A 16,405-nucleotide genomic window follows, 5' to 3' on the forward strand; every position below is an offset into this window, starting at 1 on the left:
ATTTTAATTCTACCGCGGCAGCAGTTCTATTCGTTTCGTTTTGAGTTTTTAGGGAAATATTATTTATCTCTGAGTCTGAACTGTACTGTACCCACTTGTATGGACTGTACAGGTTACCCGAGAAGGTCAGGGTCAATGTGTTCAACTCAGCGCGAAGGACAGAATATTTTAAGCAAACGCTGGGTCAAGCTACGCAGAAAGGAACGGACCAATCAGGACGCTCGTTGGGATGCGTCGGTCGGCGGCTCTGCGTCGGTCGGCGGCTCTGCGTCGTCATGCGCGGCAAGTTGGCAGAGTTTCCAGAGTTCATTCCGCTCGCGCCAGGGAAGCAGCGAGAAGGCGGAAGTCGAGCTGGCTGCCTCAACTCTCTTCCAGCGATGGAGCAGGGGGAGTAGGGACCGAGAACCACCGAAACACCGGATAACCTCCTCCAAACAGTCGCTACGGGGGGACGCGGAGACCTCCCTCTCACCCAGTGAGTACGGGTGTACGGTACGGTCTGTCTAAAGTATTCCCAGTGAGTACGGTCTGTCTAAAGTATACAAAGCCAGGCATAATAAAGTAACGGATAATTTCAATTGACATGCAGTCTGGAGGCGGATTTATCAATGCTATCCAATAAACTAGCCCCTAATGCTAAAGTTTGTTTTGCACAAGCTAGCTAGGAGCTTGCTAAAATAGGAATATACTTTCCGAAACTATTTCCGACCTTCTCTGACTTTTTCCAGAGTTTCCATTGATTGACAGTCATCCAGCCTTTGACGTATCTCCTACATGTATCATAGCTAGACCTTGATCATGACTCTGTTCCGTTACACACAGGAGTAATTGGACGAAGGCGTCTACAGTGGAGGTTTGTTATTCATAAGAGCCCAGACGTTCGGTCTGAACATTAACACGCATTGCTTGCGGTACGGTTTTGGAAGCATAACCTTACCTTTCATATAAGCGAGACATACTTTTCTCAAAACAAAAAGTTAAATTGAAACGCACATTTTTTATAGGGTTAGGGTTGGTGTTCCCACAAGGTCATATCTCCATGTCACAGCTGTTTACGGAAGACAGACGGAGGAATGCTACATGCTAATTGGCTGTCTCGCATGCTCTGAGCAGAAGGCCGACAGAAACATGTTGTCACTGAAAGATACTGTCAGCTGCGACTGTGATGAAGCCGGTTAAAACAGTGTACAGTAAGTGTATATCGTATGTGTTTTGCATTTGGGAAATTATTTTGTGATATGAAAGTACGGGGCTTTATGTTTCTAGAACCGTATCGCAATTGTTTTGGCTGCAGAGATGGTCTACCGCTGAAAATAGCATACGGTCCTTGGACCTTAAGGAGTGAAGGTGTCAAAGCTAACTAGTAGCTAGATACGCATTTGATCAGTCTGCTAGTTTGACAGTCATTCGTTTTGCCCCAAGATTACTGGGGTGTAATCATTACACCGATTCCTATAGCAAAACGTTTAGTCTGCTGCAAAATGTTTTGCAACAGAAACCCTTTACTCTATAGAGATGGATGACTCATCTTTGTATCTGATGAGTTATAGTGTCTGTGACAGAATGAGCAGTGCCATTGAAGCTAAAGTTAACTCCATTTTAAAGTACAGTAAAACTTCAATTAATAGGGTATCCCGGGCATATATTTGCTTGACATTTGTTGACTGTTTTCGTGCTTGCAAGTTAGCCCTCAGTGACAATGTCCATGTTAACAGTTTATATCCACGATGAGTCCTCTATCGGTCTATGGTTTACTCCAAATGGAAAACGCAAGCAAGAGTTTGTATTGGACAAATTTGGGTCGGTCCATTCCTGTTTAGTTCCTTTTTCTCTGTTTGCTTCCGTTTGGTTCTTAAACAGTTTCCATAATGAACACACCCCTTGTAGTCTGGCCTGATTTCTGGCTCCACCTCTCTTCCTGTCTTCGTGGCCATGATGTCTTGTTGAAGGGACCTAGGGGTGTATCAGGGGTGTCTGCTGGTTTTGTTATTTCCTTTCAATGTTTCCGATTCAAGACGTAGATGACCAGGTGATGGGAATCCATAACATGAGTAACATGTATAGGGAGCAGACAGTTCAACATAGAGGGGTCATGCAGATAGGACATTGATCCTGCTCGGTAGTATATCTGCTGTAAACTAACATCAACCAGTTTGAATCTAGGAAAACCAGTTTTAAATGAACACAAACTGATTTGAGGCTAGTTTGATCTGATTTAGGAAATGTTCATCTGGTTTTAGCTCACAATACTGTCATCAATATCCCATAGGTATCCCAAGCTGGGCACTAATAGCATCTGATTGATTTCGTGAAGGGGAGTCCAACTCATTCCATGGAGAAACCAGCTGACACTGGGCCATCTCCTTTCACCTTGTGTCCAGTTAAGACCTGGACAACCAGGTGAGGGGAGTCCCTAACTAATCAATGGCCTTAATTGATCAATCAAATACAAGGGAGGAGGAAAAACCATCAGACACTCGGCCCTCCGTGGAATGAGTTTGACGTGTGCCCTACTTTTGACCTGGTAGTGCACTATATAGGGAGTAAGGTGCCATTTGAGACACAGAACCTGTGTTATAACAACCTCACAGCTGGATCTGAGAGGGGAAGAGATCAATAGACCTCACAGCTGGATCTGAGAGGGGAAGAGATCAATAGACCTCACAGCTGGTTCTGAGAGGGGAAGAGATCAATACACCTCACAGCTGGTTTCTGTGGCAGCAGGTTTGGGTTTATACATGCAGTGGTGATTTGATGAGTGACTGCCTGAGTGAGAGTGTATTTGTGTTAGAGAGGCACATGGTTTTGCTTGGTCTCTCCTGTGTTAGTCTCTTGTGGTCGGCTACCTCAGTAAGTCCTCAGACTGGCTGATAACCTCATGATGATGCATCCTACTCTCCTTACCTACACAGCTAACCTGTTGACATATTTTTATTTTTAAACCTTTTATTTAACTAGGCAAGTCAGTTAAGAATAAATTCTTATTTACAAAGACGGCCTACTCCGGCCAAACCCGGACGACGCTGGGCCAATGGTGCACCGCCCTATGGGACTCCCAATCACGGCCGGATGTGATACAGCCCGGAATAGAACCAGGGTCTGTAGTGATGCGGTGCCTTAGACCGCTGCACCACTCAGGAGCCCTAACTGAAGTGGAACAGAACCAGTGTTTATGTAACAGATTTTCTTTCCAAAATGGTTCCCTATTCCCTACATAGTGCACTGCTTTTCAACCCTATGGCCCCTGGTCAAAAAAAGTGCCTGAAACAGGAAATATGGTGCCGTTTTGGACACAGTCTCTCCTAGACCAGAGGCAGATAGCATCTAGGGAGACGCCACTCCACGGTAGTTGGTTCCACTTACAGAGCAAATGTGTGTTTCCCTGGGTTCAAATACTATTTGAAATCATTTCAAATACACGATCTGGGCTTGATGGAGCTTGCCTGGCACAGTGCAACCAATAGAATAGTTGCAGGCGGTCAAACCCCACCCATCTGGAACTCCAACATGCTAGAGAGCAAACACTAAAAGTCTTTGAAAGATTTCAAATAGTATTTGAATCCTGGTGCGTATTCTACAGTATTGTAGTGTCTAGCCCTTGCTGCCTGTCTTGAAGCATTGCGTGACTCAGTAGTACAAGTGAGTGGGTGCGTAACTGTGACCGAGGAACAACAGAACTAGTACCTACCTGTCCTCTACCTTTTAAGTCTGTTGCCCCTAGCAACCATGATGCAAGACTGGCAGAGAACATGTCATCTTGTCTGTAGCAGTACTGTACCACACAGACACAGAGCCCTCTCCAGTTTCAACTGGAAGGCACCTGTTCCCTCTCCTCCACCCAGCCATGACACCCTATTCCCTACATAGAGCCTTATGGGACCATGTCAACAGTCAGGTACCACACCTGTGTTCAGGTAGGGAGAAGTTGCCCCTAGATGCTGTTGTTGGATCTGTTTGGCATTTTCCCTACTTCTAGTTAAAGATAGGACTGGGGTAGGTGAAGCTGATCCTAGATCTGTACCTAGTGGTAAACTACACCCAGAAGCACTGGTAGACCAGGGTCGAATTCATTAGTGCAAACGTGTTGCAACAGGAAATGTCATGCAAAGTAAACTGAGATTCTTTCCTATTGGATAAGTTCAGTTTCTGTCTGTTTTCTTTCATTTAGTGTCTAGTGAATACGACCCAGTCCTGGGGAGGCTTGTTCAGTCACTAGCTGGTTTAGTGAATACGACCCAGTCCTGGGGAGCCTTGTCCAGTCACTAGCTGGTTTAGTGAATACGACCCAGTCCTGGGGAGCCTTGTCCAGTCACTAGCTGGTTTAGTGAATACGACCCAGTCCTGGGGAACCTTGTTCAGTCACTAGCTGGTTTAGTGAATACGACCCAGTCCTGGGGAGCCTTGTCCAGTCACTAGCTGGTTTAGTGAATACGACCCAGTCCTGGGGAGCCTTGTCCAGTCACTAGCTGGTTTAGTGTCTAGTGAATACGACCCAGTCCTGGGGAACCTTGTTCAGTCACTAGCTGGTTTAGTGTCTAGTGAATACGACCCAGTCCTGGGGAACCTTGTTCAGTCACTAGCTGGTTTAGTGAATACGACCCAGTCCTGGGGAGCCTTGTCCAGTCACTAGCTGGTTTAGTGTCTAGTGAATACGACCCAGTCCTGGGGAACCTTGTTCAGTCACTAGCTGGTTTAGTGTTTAGTGAATACGACCCAGTCCTGGGGAACCTTGTTCAGTCACTAGCTGGTTTAGTGTCTAGTGAATACGACCCAGTCCTGGGGAACCTTGTTCAGTCACTAGCTGGTTTAGTGTCTAGTGAATACGACCCAGTCCTGGGGAGCCTTGTTCAGTCACTAGCTGGTTTAGTGAATACGACCCAGTCCTGGGGAACCTTGTCCAGTCACTAGCTGGTTTAGTGTCTAGTGAACACGACCCAGTCCTGGGGAGCCTTGTTCAGTCACTAGCTGGTTTAGTGAATACGACCCAGTCCTGGGGAGCCTTGTTCAGTCACTAGCTGGTTTAGTGTCTAGTGAATACGACCCAGTCCTGGGGAACCTTGTTCAGTCACTAGCTGGTTTAGTGTTTAGTGAATACGACCCAGTCCTGGGGAACCTTGTTCAGTCACTAGCTGGTTTAGTGTCTAGTGAATACGACCCAGTCCTGGGGAACCTTGTTCAGTCACTAGCTGGTTTAGTGTCTAGTGAATACGACCCAGTCCTGGGGAGCCTTGTTCAGTCACTAGCTGGTTTAGTGAATACGACCCAGTCCTGGGGAACCTTGTCCAGTCACTAGCTGGTTTAGTGTCTAGTGAACACGACCCAGTCCTGGGGAGCCTTGTTCAGTCACTAGCTGGTTTAGTGAATACGACCCAGTCCTGGGGAGCCTTGTTCAGTCACTAGCTGGTTTAGTGTCTAGTGAATACGACCCAGTCCTGGGGAACCTTGTTCAGTCACTAGCTGGTTTAGTGTTTAGTGAATACGACCCAGTCCTGGGGAACCTTGTTCAGTCACTAGCTGGTTTGCATCTAATTTGCTGACAGATCTTCATGCAAATATAAAAATATCTGCGTAAGAAAAACATTTGATCATTTTCCCCACAGTGGGGTTTCCTCCAAACAGTGGGGTTTCCTCCAAACAGTGGGGTTTCCTCCAAACAGTGGGGTTTCCTCCAAACAGACTTGTTGTGGTTAAAAGTCTGTGCTCGATGACTTGGTGAACAAAATGTACTTTTTTAACTTACATTTCTATTTGATACATGAAAACTTAAAGTTCAATGTGTTTCCCTCACACGTGTTCTCTAGCCACAGCTGTCACATGCAGTGTGGGTAGGCTACCTACCATGCAGTGTGGGTAGGCTACCTACCATGCAGTGTGGGTAGGCTACCTACCATGCAGTGTGGGTAGGCTACCTACCATGCAGTGTGGGTAGGCCACCTATCATGCAGTGTGGGTAGGCCACCTACCATGCAGTGTGGGTAGGCCACCTACCATGCAGTGTGGGTAGGCCACCTACCATGCAGTGTGGGTAGGCCACCTACCACGCAGTGTGGGTAGGCTACCTACCACGCAGTGTGGGTAGGCTACCTACCATGCAGTGTGGGTAGGCTACCTACATTATGATGTTACTATGGACAAGAACAAAAGTTGTTTTATTAGTCAAGCAGCAGTGAAGCATCAATCATCACGTCACCAGAATCAAACCCTTGATATTTATTGAAAGGAGCATCAAGCTCATCACTGTGCACTTTCTCCCCACTGTGACGTTCATTATAACTTGTTTCATCCGTAGCCTAATAAACTGCATGCTGTCCTGAGTGGTAGTGGGAGGACCACACACACACCATCTCATCACGTGACTCCATGTTTACTTCCATATGATGTATAATAAACCAATATTTGCTGATAAAGGCATTTCCACCACCATCTCTCGCATAATACATTTTACAGACACCAAAAGATCCAACATGCCGAACGAACAAATTATCTCTTGGAATTAATACAATTGTACAGAAGCGACCTGTTTCCATCTCAGCTGTCGTGATTTAATTTTTATAAGGGATGGCTTGACTGTGGGTTAAAACGTGGTTAGTGGAATGGATATTTTGACCTATGCTCAGCACCAGGCTGCAGTATAACAATAAACAGTAGACAATATAATGAATGAACAACAATGAACAATGAAATGAACATTTGCCCTCTACCTTTTTCCAATTCTCTTTCCCCTTTTACCCCCTGTATCTCTGACTTCTCTCTCTCTGTCCATCTCTCTCTCTGTCCATCTCTCTCTCTGTCCATCTCTCTCTCTGTCCATCTCTCTCTCTCTGTCCATCTCTCTCTCTCTCTGTCCATCTCTCTCTCTCTCTGTCCATCTCTCTTTCTCTCTGTCCATCTCTCTTTCTCTCTGTCCATCTCTCTTTCTCTCTGTCCATCTCTCTTTCTCTCTGTCCATCTCTCTCTCTCTCTGTCCATCTCTCTTTCTCTCTGTCCATCTCTCTTTCTCTCTGTCCATCTCTCTTTCTCTCTGTCCATCTCTCTTTCTCTCTGTCCATCTCTCTCTCTGTCAATCTCTCTTGCCCCTCTCTCTTTCTCTCTCACCCTCCCCTCTTTCCCCACCCTCCCAGCTCCCTCTCCCTCCCCCATGTCCATTATCTCAGGGTATAATTCAGAGCCGGAACGTGGTGGTGGTCCTGATGATTCCAGTTCCATGAATTCCCTGCGGATCTCCGTGCGAGGCCTTCCTGCCCTGGCCTTCATGGCCGGCGCCACCTCTGACCCCCGCTTCCGCCTAAAATGGAGGGCCATCACCGTGGCAACACTCCTTGCCCTCGCCCTGCTGTTCTACCTGCACCAGACGACGGGGGTCGGAACTGGCGGCAATGACGTCTTCGGCGTCTCCTCTGACCGCTTCCATCACCACGGTAACGGGGCGCAAAGCTGGTGGACGAACAATGACAATGAAATAAACAATAATGGTAACCGTCAACCGGTGGCTGCAGTGGGAAACAACGTCAACTGGAATAATAAACACTACAACGACACATATCCTCTCAGTCCCCCGGAGAGGATGGCGTCCGGGAGCATCCGGTACCGTATTGGGGTGATCGCAGACTTGGACACGGCCTCAATGAGCACCAAGGTATTTACATCATGCTTACAAACCCACATTTCAGCTTTATCCGTAATTAGGCTGTTCTTTATTTTTTATTATTTTTCATTTATTACATTTTATATAATTTAAAAAAATATTATTATTATATATTATTTTTATTATAAATCTCCCCAATTTCGTGGTATCCAATTGGTAGTTAGTCTTGTCTCATCACGGCCTTAGACCACAGCTAGCAGTGTGATGCAGAGCCTTAGACCACAGCTAGCAGTGTGATCCAGAGCCTTAGACCTCAGCTAGCAGTGTGATACAGAGCCTTAGACCACAGCTAGCAGAGCCTTAGACCACAGCTAGCAGTGTGATACAGAGCCTTAGACCACAGCTAGCAGTGTGATGCAGAGCCTTAGACCACAGCTAGCAGAGCCTTAGACCACAGCTAGCAGAGCCTTAGACCACAGCTAGCAGAGCCTTAGACCACAGCTAGCAGAGCCTTAGACCACAACTAGCAGTGTGATGCAGAGCCTTAGACCACAGCTAGCAGTGTGATGCAGAGCCTTAGACCACAGCTAGCAGAGCCTTAGACCACAGCTAGCAGAGCCTTAGACCACAGCTAGTAGAGCCTTAGACCACAGCTAGCAGTGTGATGCAGAGCCTTAGACCACAGCTAGCAGTGTGATGCAGAGCCTTAGACCACAGCTAGCAGTGTGATGCAGAGCCTTAGACCACAGCTAGCAGTGTGATACAGAGCCTTAGACCACAGCTAGCAGAGCCTTAGACCACAGCTAGCAGAGCCTTAGACCACAGCTAGCAGTGTTATGCAGAGCCTTAGACCACAGCTAGCAGAGCCTTAGACCACAGCTAGCAGTGTGATACAGAGCCTTAGACCACAGCTAGCAGTGTGATACAGAGCCTTAGACCACAGCTAGCAGAGCCTTAGACCACAGCTAGCAGTGTGATACAGAGCCTTAGACCACAGCTAGCAGTGTGATACAGAGCCTTAGACCACAGCTAGCAGAGCCTTAGACCTCAGCTAGCAGTGTGATGCAGAGCCTTAGACCACAGCTAGCAGTGTGATGCAGAGCCTTAGACCACAGCTAGCAGAGCCTTAGACCACAGCTAGCAGTGTGATGCAGAGCCTTAGACCACAGCTAGCAGAGCCTTAGACCACAGCTAGCAGTGTGATGCAGAGCCTTAGACCACAGCTAGCAGAGCCTTAGACCACAGCTAGCAGTGTGATGCAGAGCCTTAGACCACAGCTAGCAGAGCCTTAGACCACAGCTAGCAGAGCCTTAAACCACAGCTAGCAGAGCCTTAGACCACAGCTAGCAGTGTGATGCAGAGCCTTAGACCACAGCTAGCAGAGCCTTAGACCACAGCTAGCAGAGCCTTAGACCACAGCTAGCAGAGCCTTAGACCACAGCTAGCAGAGCCTTAGACCACAGCTAGTAGAGCCTTAGACCACAGCTCCACTCGGCTCCCATGTGTTTATGTTCTTTTATTCATCAGTTTGCTTTATTTCTTAGAACTGTTTTACTCTGAAGCGTGTGGTGATTTTAAGTTTACTCAATAGAAAATGTGTTTAGCTACATCAGGGATTAATACTGTATTTCTTAATTTATCTTATTTTAGGAGTAGAGTAAACTATTGATCTTCTGTCCTGTAGGGTCAGACTTGGTTCAGCGTCACGCTAAAATAAACTATTGATCTTCTGTCCTGTAGGGTCAGACGTGGTTCAGCTACATGCTAAAATAAACTATTGATCTTCTGTCCTGTAGGGTCAGACGTGGTTCAGCTACATGCTAAAATAAACTATTGATCTTCTGTCCTGTAGGGTCAGACGTGGTTCAGCTACATGCTAAAATAAGGTATTGATCTTCTGTCCTGTAGGGTCAGACGTGGTTCAGCTACATGCTAAAATAAACTATTGATCTCATGTCCTGTAGGGTCAGACGTCGTTCAGCTACATGCTAAAATAAACTATTGATCTCATGTCCTGTAGGGTCAGACGTGGTTCAGCGTCATGCGGAGGGGCCACCTGGTGGTGTCTGAGAGTGGGGACAGAGTGGAGGTGGAGTGGGACGCAGACAGCCTGACCCTGGAGAGCCACCTGGCTGAGAAGGGACGAGGTGGTTTTAGTTACTGTGGTTCCATCTAAAATGGCACTCTCTTCCCTCTTTAGTGCACCACTTAGTAGTGCAGAAAACAGCGAATAGGGTGCCATTTGGGACCCGACCGTGTTGTACCATTTATTCAAATGGCTTCAAAGCTTTTTTTTATATCAGCATTTGTCACAAACTGCTTTTAAAGCTGCAATATGTCACTTTTTGGGGCAACTTGACCAAATTCACAAAGAAATGCGTGTTATAGATCTGTAGTTCTCATTGACAGCAAGTCTAAGAAGCAGTAGATCTGTCCTGTGTGCGCTATTTCTATGCTTCCTGTTCTTAAGTTTTAGATTCTCTACGCTATACCTGCATTTTGTCACAACTATTAGAATTGTAGCAACCAGGAAATGGCGGAGTGATTTCTGCATAGTGCGTCTTTACAGTAACCACTGTGTAAACCACTGTGTTGTGTTCTCTTTGCCTGGCTGTCAGACCACTCTGATTCTGCTCTCTTGCCAACTCCTTATGGAACTGTCTTGCTTTGTAAGGAGTGGCTAGAGGGCAGAGACGGACTGGCAGCCAGGCTAGTATCACATAACAGTAGTTGGAATGTGTTCTCCTTTCTTCTGTCGTATGAGAAGAATAAATCTCCAGAAAGTATTCATACTCCAGGACTTATTCCACATTTTATTGTGTTACAGCCTGAATTCAACAGATTTATGTTTTTCCTCTCACCCATCTACACACAATACCCCGTAATGACAAAGTGAAAACATTTATTGAAAATGAAATCCAGAAATATCTTATTTACATAAGTATTCACACCCTTGAGTCAATACATGTTAGAATAATCTTTGGCAGCGATTACAGCTGTGAGTCTTTCTGGTAAAGTTTCTAAGAGCTGTGCACAACTGGATTGTACAATCTTTGCTTTCTTAATTTTAAAATTCTTCAAGCTCTGTCAAATTGGTTGTTGATCATTGCTAGACAACCAAGTCTTGCCATCGATTTTCAAGTAGATTTAATTCAAAACTGTAACTCGGCCACTCAGGAACATTAACTGTCTTCTTGGTAAGCAACTCCAGTGTATATTTGGCCTTGTGTTTTAGGTTATTGTCCTGCTGAAAGATGAATCAATCTGCCAGTGTCTGTTGGAAAGCAGACTGAACCAGGTTTTTCTCTAGGATGTTGCCTGTGCTTAGCTCTATTCCATTTCTTGTTTATCCTGAAAAAGAACTCTGTCCTTAACCATTTACAAGCATACCCATAACATGATGCAGACACCACTATGCTTAAAAATATGTAGAGTGGTACTCTGTAATGTATTGGATGACAGAGTACCAAACATAACACTTTGTATTCAGGACAAAAAGTGAATTGCTTTGCCACAATTTTTAGCAGTATTACTTGTTTCGTGAATTGTTGCAAACAGGATGCATGTTTTGGAATATTTTTTATTCTGTACAGCCTTCCTTCTTTTCACTCTGTCCATTAGGTTAGTATTGTGGAGTAACCTCTGTCCATTAGGTTAGTATTGTGGAGTAACCTCTGTCCATTAGGTTAGTATTGTGGAGTAACCTCTGTCCATTAGGTTAGTATGGTGGAGTAACCTCTGTCCATTAGGTTAGTATGGTGGAGTAACCTCTGTCCATTAGGTTAGTATTGTGGAGTAACCTCTGTCCATTAGGTTAGTATTGTGGAGTAACCTCTGTCCATTAGGTTAGTATTGTGGAGTAACCTCTGTCCATTAGGTTAGTATTGTGGAGTAACCTCTGTCCATTAGGTTAGTATGGTGGAGTAACCTCTGTCCATTAGGTTAGTATGGTGGAGTAACCTCTGTCCATTAGGTTAGTATTGTGGAGTAACCTCTGTCCATTAGGTTAGTATTGTGGAGTAACCTCTGTCCATTAGGTTAGTATTGTGGAGTAACCTCTGTCCATTAGGTTAGTATTGTGGAGTAACCTCTGTCCATTAGGTTAGTATTGTGGAGTAACCTCTGTCCATTAGGTTAGTATTGTGGAGTATCCTCTGTCCATTTGGTTAGTATTGTGGAGTAACCTCTGTCCATTAGGTTAGTATTGTGGAGTAACCTCTGTCCATTAGGTTAGTATTGTGGAGTAACCTCTGTCCATTAGGTTAGTATTGTGGAGTAACCTCTGTCCATTAGGTTAGTATTGTGGAGTATCCTCTGTCCATTTGGTTAGTATTGTGGAGTAACCTCTGTCCATTAGGTTAGTATTGTGGAGTAACCTCTGTCCATTAGGTTAGTATTGTGGAGTAACCTCTGTCCATTAGGTTAGTATTGTGGAGTAACCTCTGTCCATTAGGCTAGTATTGTGGAGTAACCTCTGTCCATTAGGTTAGTATTGTGGAGTAACCTCTGTCCATTAGGCTAGTATTGTGGAGTAACCTCTGTCCATTAGGTTAGTATTGTGGAGTAACCTCTGTCCATTAGGTTAGTATTGTGGAGTAACCTTTGTCCATTAGGTTAGTATTGTGGAGTAACCTCTGTCCATTAGGTTAGTATTGTGGAGTAACCTCTGTCCATTAGGTTAGTATTGTGGAGTAACCTCTGTCCATTAGGTTAGTATTGTGGAGTAACCTCTGTCCATTAGGTTAGTATTGTGGAGTAACCTCTGTCCATTAGGTTAGTATTGTGGAGTAACCTCTGTCCATTAGGTTAGTATTGTGGAGTATCCTCTGTCCATTAGGTTAGTATTGTGGAGTAACCTCTGTCCATTAGGTTAGTATTGTGGAGTAACCTCTGTCCATTAGGTTAGTATTGTGGAGTAACCTCTGTCCATTAGGTTAGTATTGTGGAGTAACCTCTGTCCATTAGGTTAGTATTGTGGAGTAACCTCTGCCCATTAGGTTAGTATTGTGGAGTAACCTCTGTCCATTAGGTTAGTATTGTGGAGTAACCTCTGTCCATTAGGTTAGTATTGTGGAGTAACCTCTGCCCATTAGGTTAGTATTGTGGAGTAACCTCTGTCCATCAGGTTAGTATTGTGGAGTAACCTCTGTCCATTAGGTTAGTATTGTGGAGTAACCTCTGTCCATTAGGTTAGTATTGTGGAGTAACCTCTGTCCATCAGGTTAGTATTGTGGAGTAACCTCTGTCCATTAGGTTAGTATTGTGGAGTAACCTCTGTCCATTAGGTTAGTATTGTGGAGTAACCTCTGTCCATTAGGTTAGTATTGTGGAGTAACTACAATGTTGTTGATCCATCCTGAGTTTTCTCCCATCACAGCCGTTAAACTCTGTAACTGTTTTAAAGTCACCATTGGCCTCATTGTGAAATCCCTGAGCGGTTTCCTTCCTCTCCTTAGGAAGGACGTTAAGGAAGGACGCCTTTATCTTTGTAGTGACTGGGTCTGTTGATACACCATCCAAAATGTAACTAATAACTTCACCATGCTCAAAGGGATATTCAATGTCTGCTTTTTATGTTGACCCATCTACCAATAGGTGCCCTTCTTTGTAAGGCATTGGAAAACCTCCCAGGTCTTTGGGGTTGAATACTTATTGACTCAAGACATTTCAGCTTAGCATTTTTTATTAATTAGTAAAAATGTCTAAAAACATTATTCCACTTTGACATTATGAGGTATTGTGGGTAGGCCAGTGACAAAACAATCTCAATTGAATCCATTTTAAATGCAGGCTGTAACACAACATGAGGAGGAAGTTAGAATTCAGGCTGTAACACAACAACATGAGGAGGAAGTTAGAATTCAGGCTGTAACACAACAACATGAGGAGGAAGTTAGAATTCAGGCTGTACCACAACAACATGAGGAGGAAGTTAGAATTCAGGCTGTAACACAACAACATATGGAGGAAGTTAGAATTCAGGCTGTACCACAACAACATGTGGAGGAAGTTAGAATTCAGGCTGTACCACAACAACATGAGGAGGAAGTTAGAATTCAGGCTGTAACACAACAACATGAGGAGGAAGTTAGAATTCAGGCTGTACCACAACAACATGAGGAGGAAGTTAGAATTCAGGCTGTACCACAACAACACGAGGAGGAAGTTAGAATTCAGGCTGTACCACAACAACATGAGGAGGAAGTTAGAATTCAGGCTGTAACACAACAACATGAGGAGGAAGTTAGAATTCAGGCTGTACCACAACAACATGTGGAGGAAGTTAGAATTCAGGCTGTACCACAACAACATGAGGAGGAAGTTAGAATTCAGGCTGTACCACAACAACATGAGGAGGAAGTCAGAATTCAGGCTGTACCACAACAACATGAGGAGGAAGTTAGAATTCAGGCTGTACCACAACAACATGAGGAGGAAGTTAGAATTCAGGCTGTACCACAACAACATGAGGAGGAAGTTAGAATTCAGGCTGTACCACAACAACATGTGGAGGAAGTTAGAATTCAGGCTGTAACACAACAACATGAGGAGGAAGTTAGAATTCAGGCTGTAACAACAACAACATGAGGAGGAAGTTAGAATTCAGGCTGTAACACAACAACATGAGGAGGAAGTTAGAATTCAGGCTGTAACACAACAACATGAGGAGGAAGTTAGAATTCAGGCTGTAACACAACAACATGAGGAGGAAGTTAGAATTCAGGCTGTACCACAACAACATGAGGAGGAAGTTAGAATTCAGGCTGTACCACAACAACATGTGGAGGAAGTTAGAATTCAGGCTGTACCACAACAACATGAGAAGGAAGTTAGAATTCAGGCTGTACCACAACATGTGGAGGAAGTTAGAATTCAGGCTGTGACACAACAACATGAGGAGGAAGTTAAGGGGTGTGAATACTGATCATCGTATTAACCGACTGATCATTAGATTGACCGACTGGTCATTGTATTGACTGAGTGATCATTGTACCCCCAGGTATGGAGCTGTCGGAGCTAGTTGCGTTCAACGGTCACCTGTACAGCGTGGACGACCGTACAGGAGTTGTCTACAGGATAGAGGGGAACCAGGCGGTACCCTGGGTTATACTGACTGATGGAGACGGGTCTGTCTCAAAAGGTGTGTGTGTGTGTGTGGGGGGGGGGGGGGGGGGGGTCTGGGTAAAGAGTGGATCACCAGGACCATACTGTAATAACCTCTAACCCTTGACCTCTGTGTAGGGTTCAAGGCGGAGTGGCTGGCGGTGAAGGATGAGTGCCTCTACGTGGGTGGTCTGGGTAAAGAGTGGACGACCACTACCGGAGAGTTCATCAACGACAACCCCCAATGGATCAAGGTGGTGGGTTACCGCGGCAACGTGCAACACGAGAACTGGGTACCGCGTTACAACGCCCTGCGCAGCGCAGCCGGGATTCAACCGCCAGGTGAGGGAGGGGGGGAGGAGTCTAATATAAATCCTCTTGGTTCCTGGAAGAATGTATGACACACCCTTTATTCTTTGTGTCACGCTAAACCTCTCTGTTCCTCTGAAGATGTCACTTTCTATTGTTTTTCTCCGAGGCGACCTGATGCACCAAGTCAGTTGTGTGGAAAAACACTCCCTCGATCATCTCACCATCTCTGTCAACTGGGTTAATCTCACACTTTCTCTCTCATGTATTTCTCTCTCTTTCTCCCTCCAGGTTACCTGATCCATGAGTCTGCAGCGTGGTCCGACCGCCTCCAGCGCTGGTTCTTCCTCCCCCGCCGCGCCAGCTCCGAACGCTACGATGAGATCGCCGACGAGCACCGCGCCACCAACCTCCTCCTCTCCTGCCCCTCGGACTTCCGCGAAATCACCGTGGGACACGCTGGACCCCTCCACCCAACGCACGGTTTCTCCTCGTTCAAGTTCGTACCGGACACCGACGATCAGATCGTACTAGCGTTGAAGTCGGAGGAGGACGCAGGGAAGATAGCGACGTACATCCTGGCGTTTACTTTAGACGGGAGGATGTTACTGCCAGAGACGAAGATAGGAGACCTGAAGTATGAAGGACTGGAGTTCATTTAAAATGGATGGGGAGGAAAGAGAGGAGGGATGGAGAGATCCTGAGGAGAGACTGGAGAGAGGGTTGGTTTTTAGAACTTACCAACATCACCTACCTGTGGCCTGACACACCTGTGAAGTAGTGTGATGAGGTAAGAGAACTCTGTTCCAGGAAGGGTTACGGTCATCACCAACAAGGTTGTCCAGAGAAACGACTAGTGTTTGGTGACAGACACCCTAAGATTCTTCACATGGGCAACTTCCTGGCCCCCCAAATGAGTCTGGGTAATGTAGTCCACTAAGTTTGGGTTTAAACAGACAGCCCAATTCTGATGTTTATACCAATCACATCAGATCTGACTGGTCAAAATAATTGGCTGCATCTCTAAACGCAGCCTAAGAAGATCTATGGTTGAACAGTGGTCAAACGCTCACAGGGTTGTGTTCAGTAGGCACAAATCGGAAAGAAACGTTTTAAAACTGAGCATTAATTACCTGAAGTTTTCCGTTATAATGTATTTATCTTTTTACGTTTGTGCCTTCTGAAGAGGACCCTTGTTAACACTGACTCACAAATGCAAAACTTGGATGACGTTGGGTTTGTCAACATTTGCCATATGTTGAACAGACTACTGAATAAGATGCATGGTCTTCTTACACCAGCTGTCATGTTAATAACTTGTTTTCTCTCTTCCTTTTAAAACAGAACACCTCAGATTAAAATGTTCATTCTGGTTCAAAGAGTTGGTTGAATAATGGACAGCTTCCC

At 45.4% G+C, this 16,405-nt stretch overlaps 2 protein-coding genes across 3 annotated transcripts in view; both read left to right on the top strand.

Annotated features, from left to right (window-relative positions):
• LOC118940024 overlaps window positions 1-16,405 on the top strand; it is a 1,007,326-nt gene that overhangs the window by 168,256 nt on the left and 822,665 nt on the right. The gene's annotated exons all lie outside the window — the stretch shown is intronic.
• LOC110485510 (soluble calcium-activated nucleotidase 1) lies at window positions 121-16,377 on the top strand. Of its 2 annotated transcripts, none has more exons than XM_036948034.1 (6): window positions 121-475; window positions 7,122-7,636; window positions 9,606-9,732; window positions 14,586-14,726; window positions 14,828-15,031; window positions 15,290-16,377. In XM_036948034.1, exons 1-6 carry the CDS (start codon window positions 136-138, stop codon window positions 15,658-15,660), a joined length of 1,698 nt encoding a protein of 565 aa, XP_036803929.1. In that variant the 5' UTR covers window positions 121-135; the 3' UTR covers window positions 15,661-16,377. The 2 variants fall into 2 exon arrangements, with proteins under 2 accessions (XP_036803929.1, XP_036803930.1); XM_036948035.1 differs by lacking the exon at window positions 121-475 and adding an exon at window positions 1,151-1,190 and having other exon boundaries at window positions 15,290-16,373.

Source organism: Oncorhynchus mykiss, chromosome 17, assembly GCF_013265735.2.
Source record: "Oncorhynchus mykiss isolate Arlee chromosome 17, USDA_OmykA_1.1, whole genome shotgun sequence".
NCBI classification, from domain to species: Eukaryota; Metazoa; Chordata; class Actinopteri; order Salmoniformes; family Salmonidae; genus Oncorhynchus; species Oncorhynchus mykiss.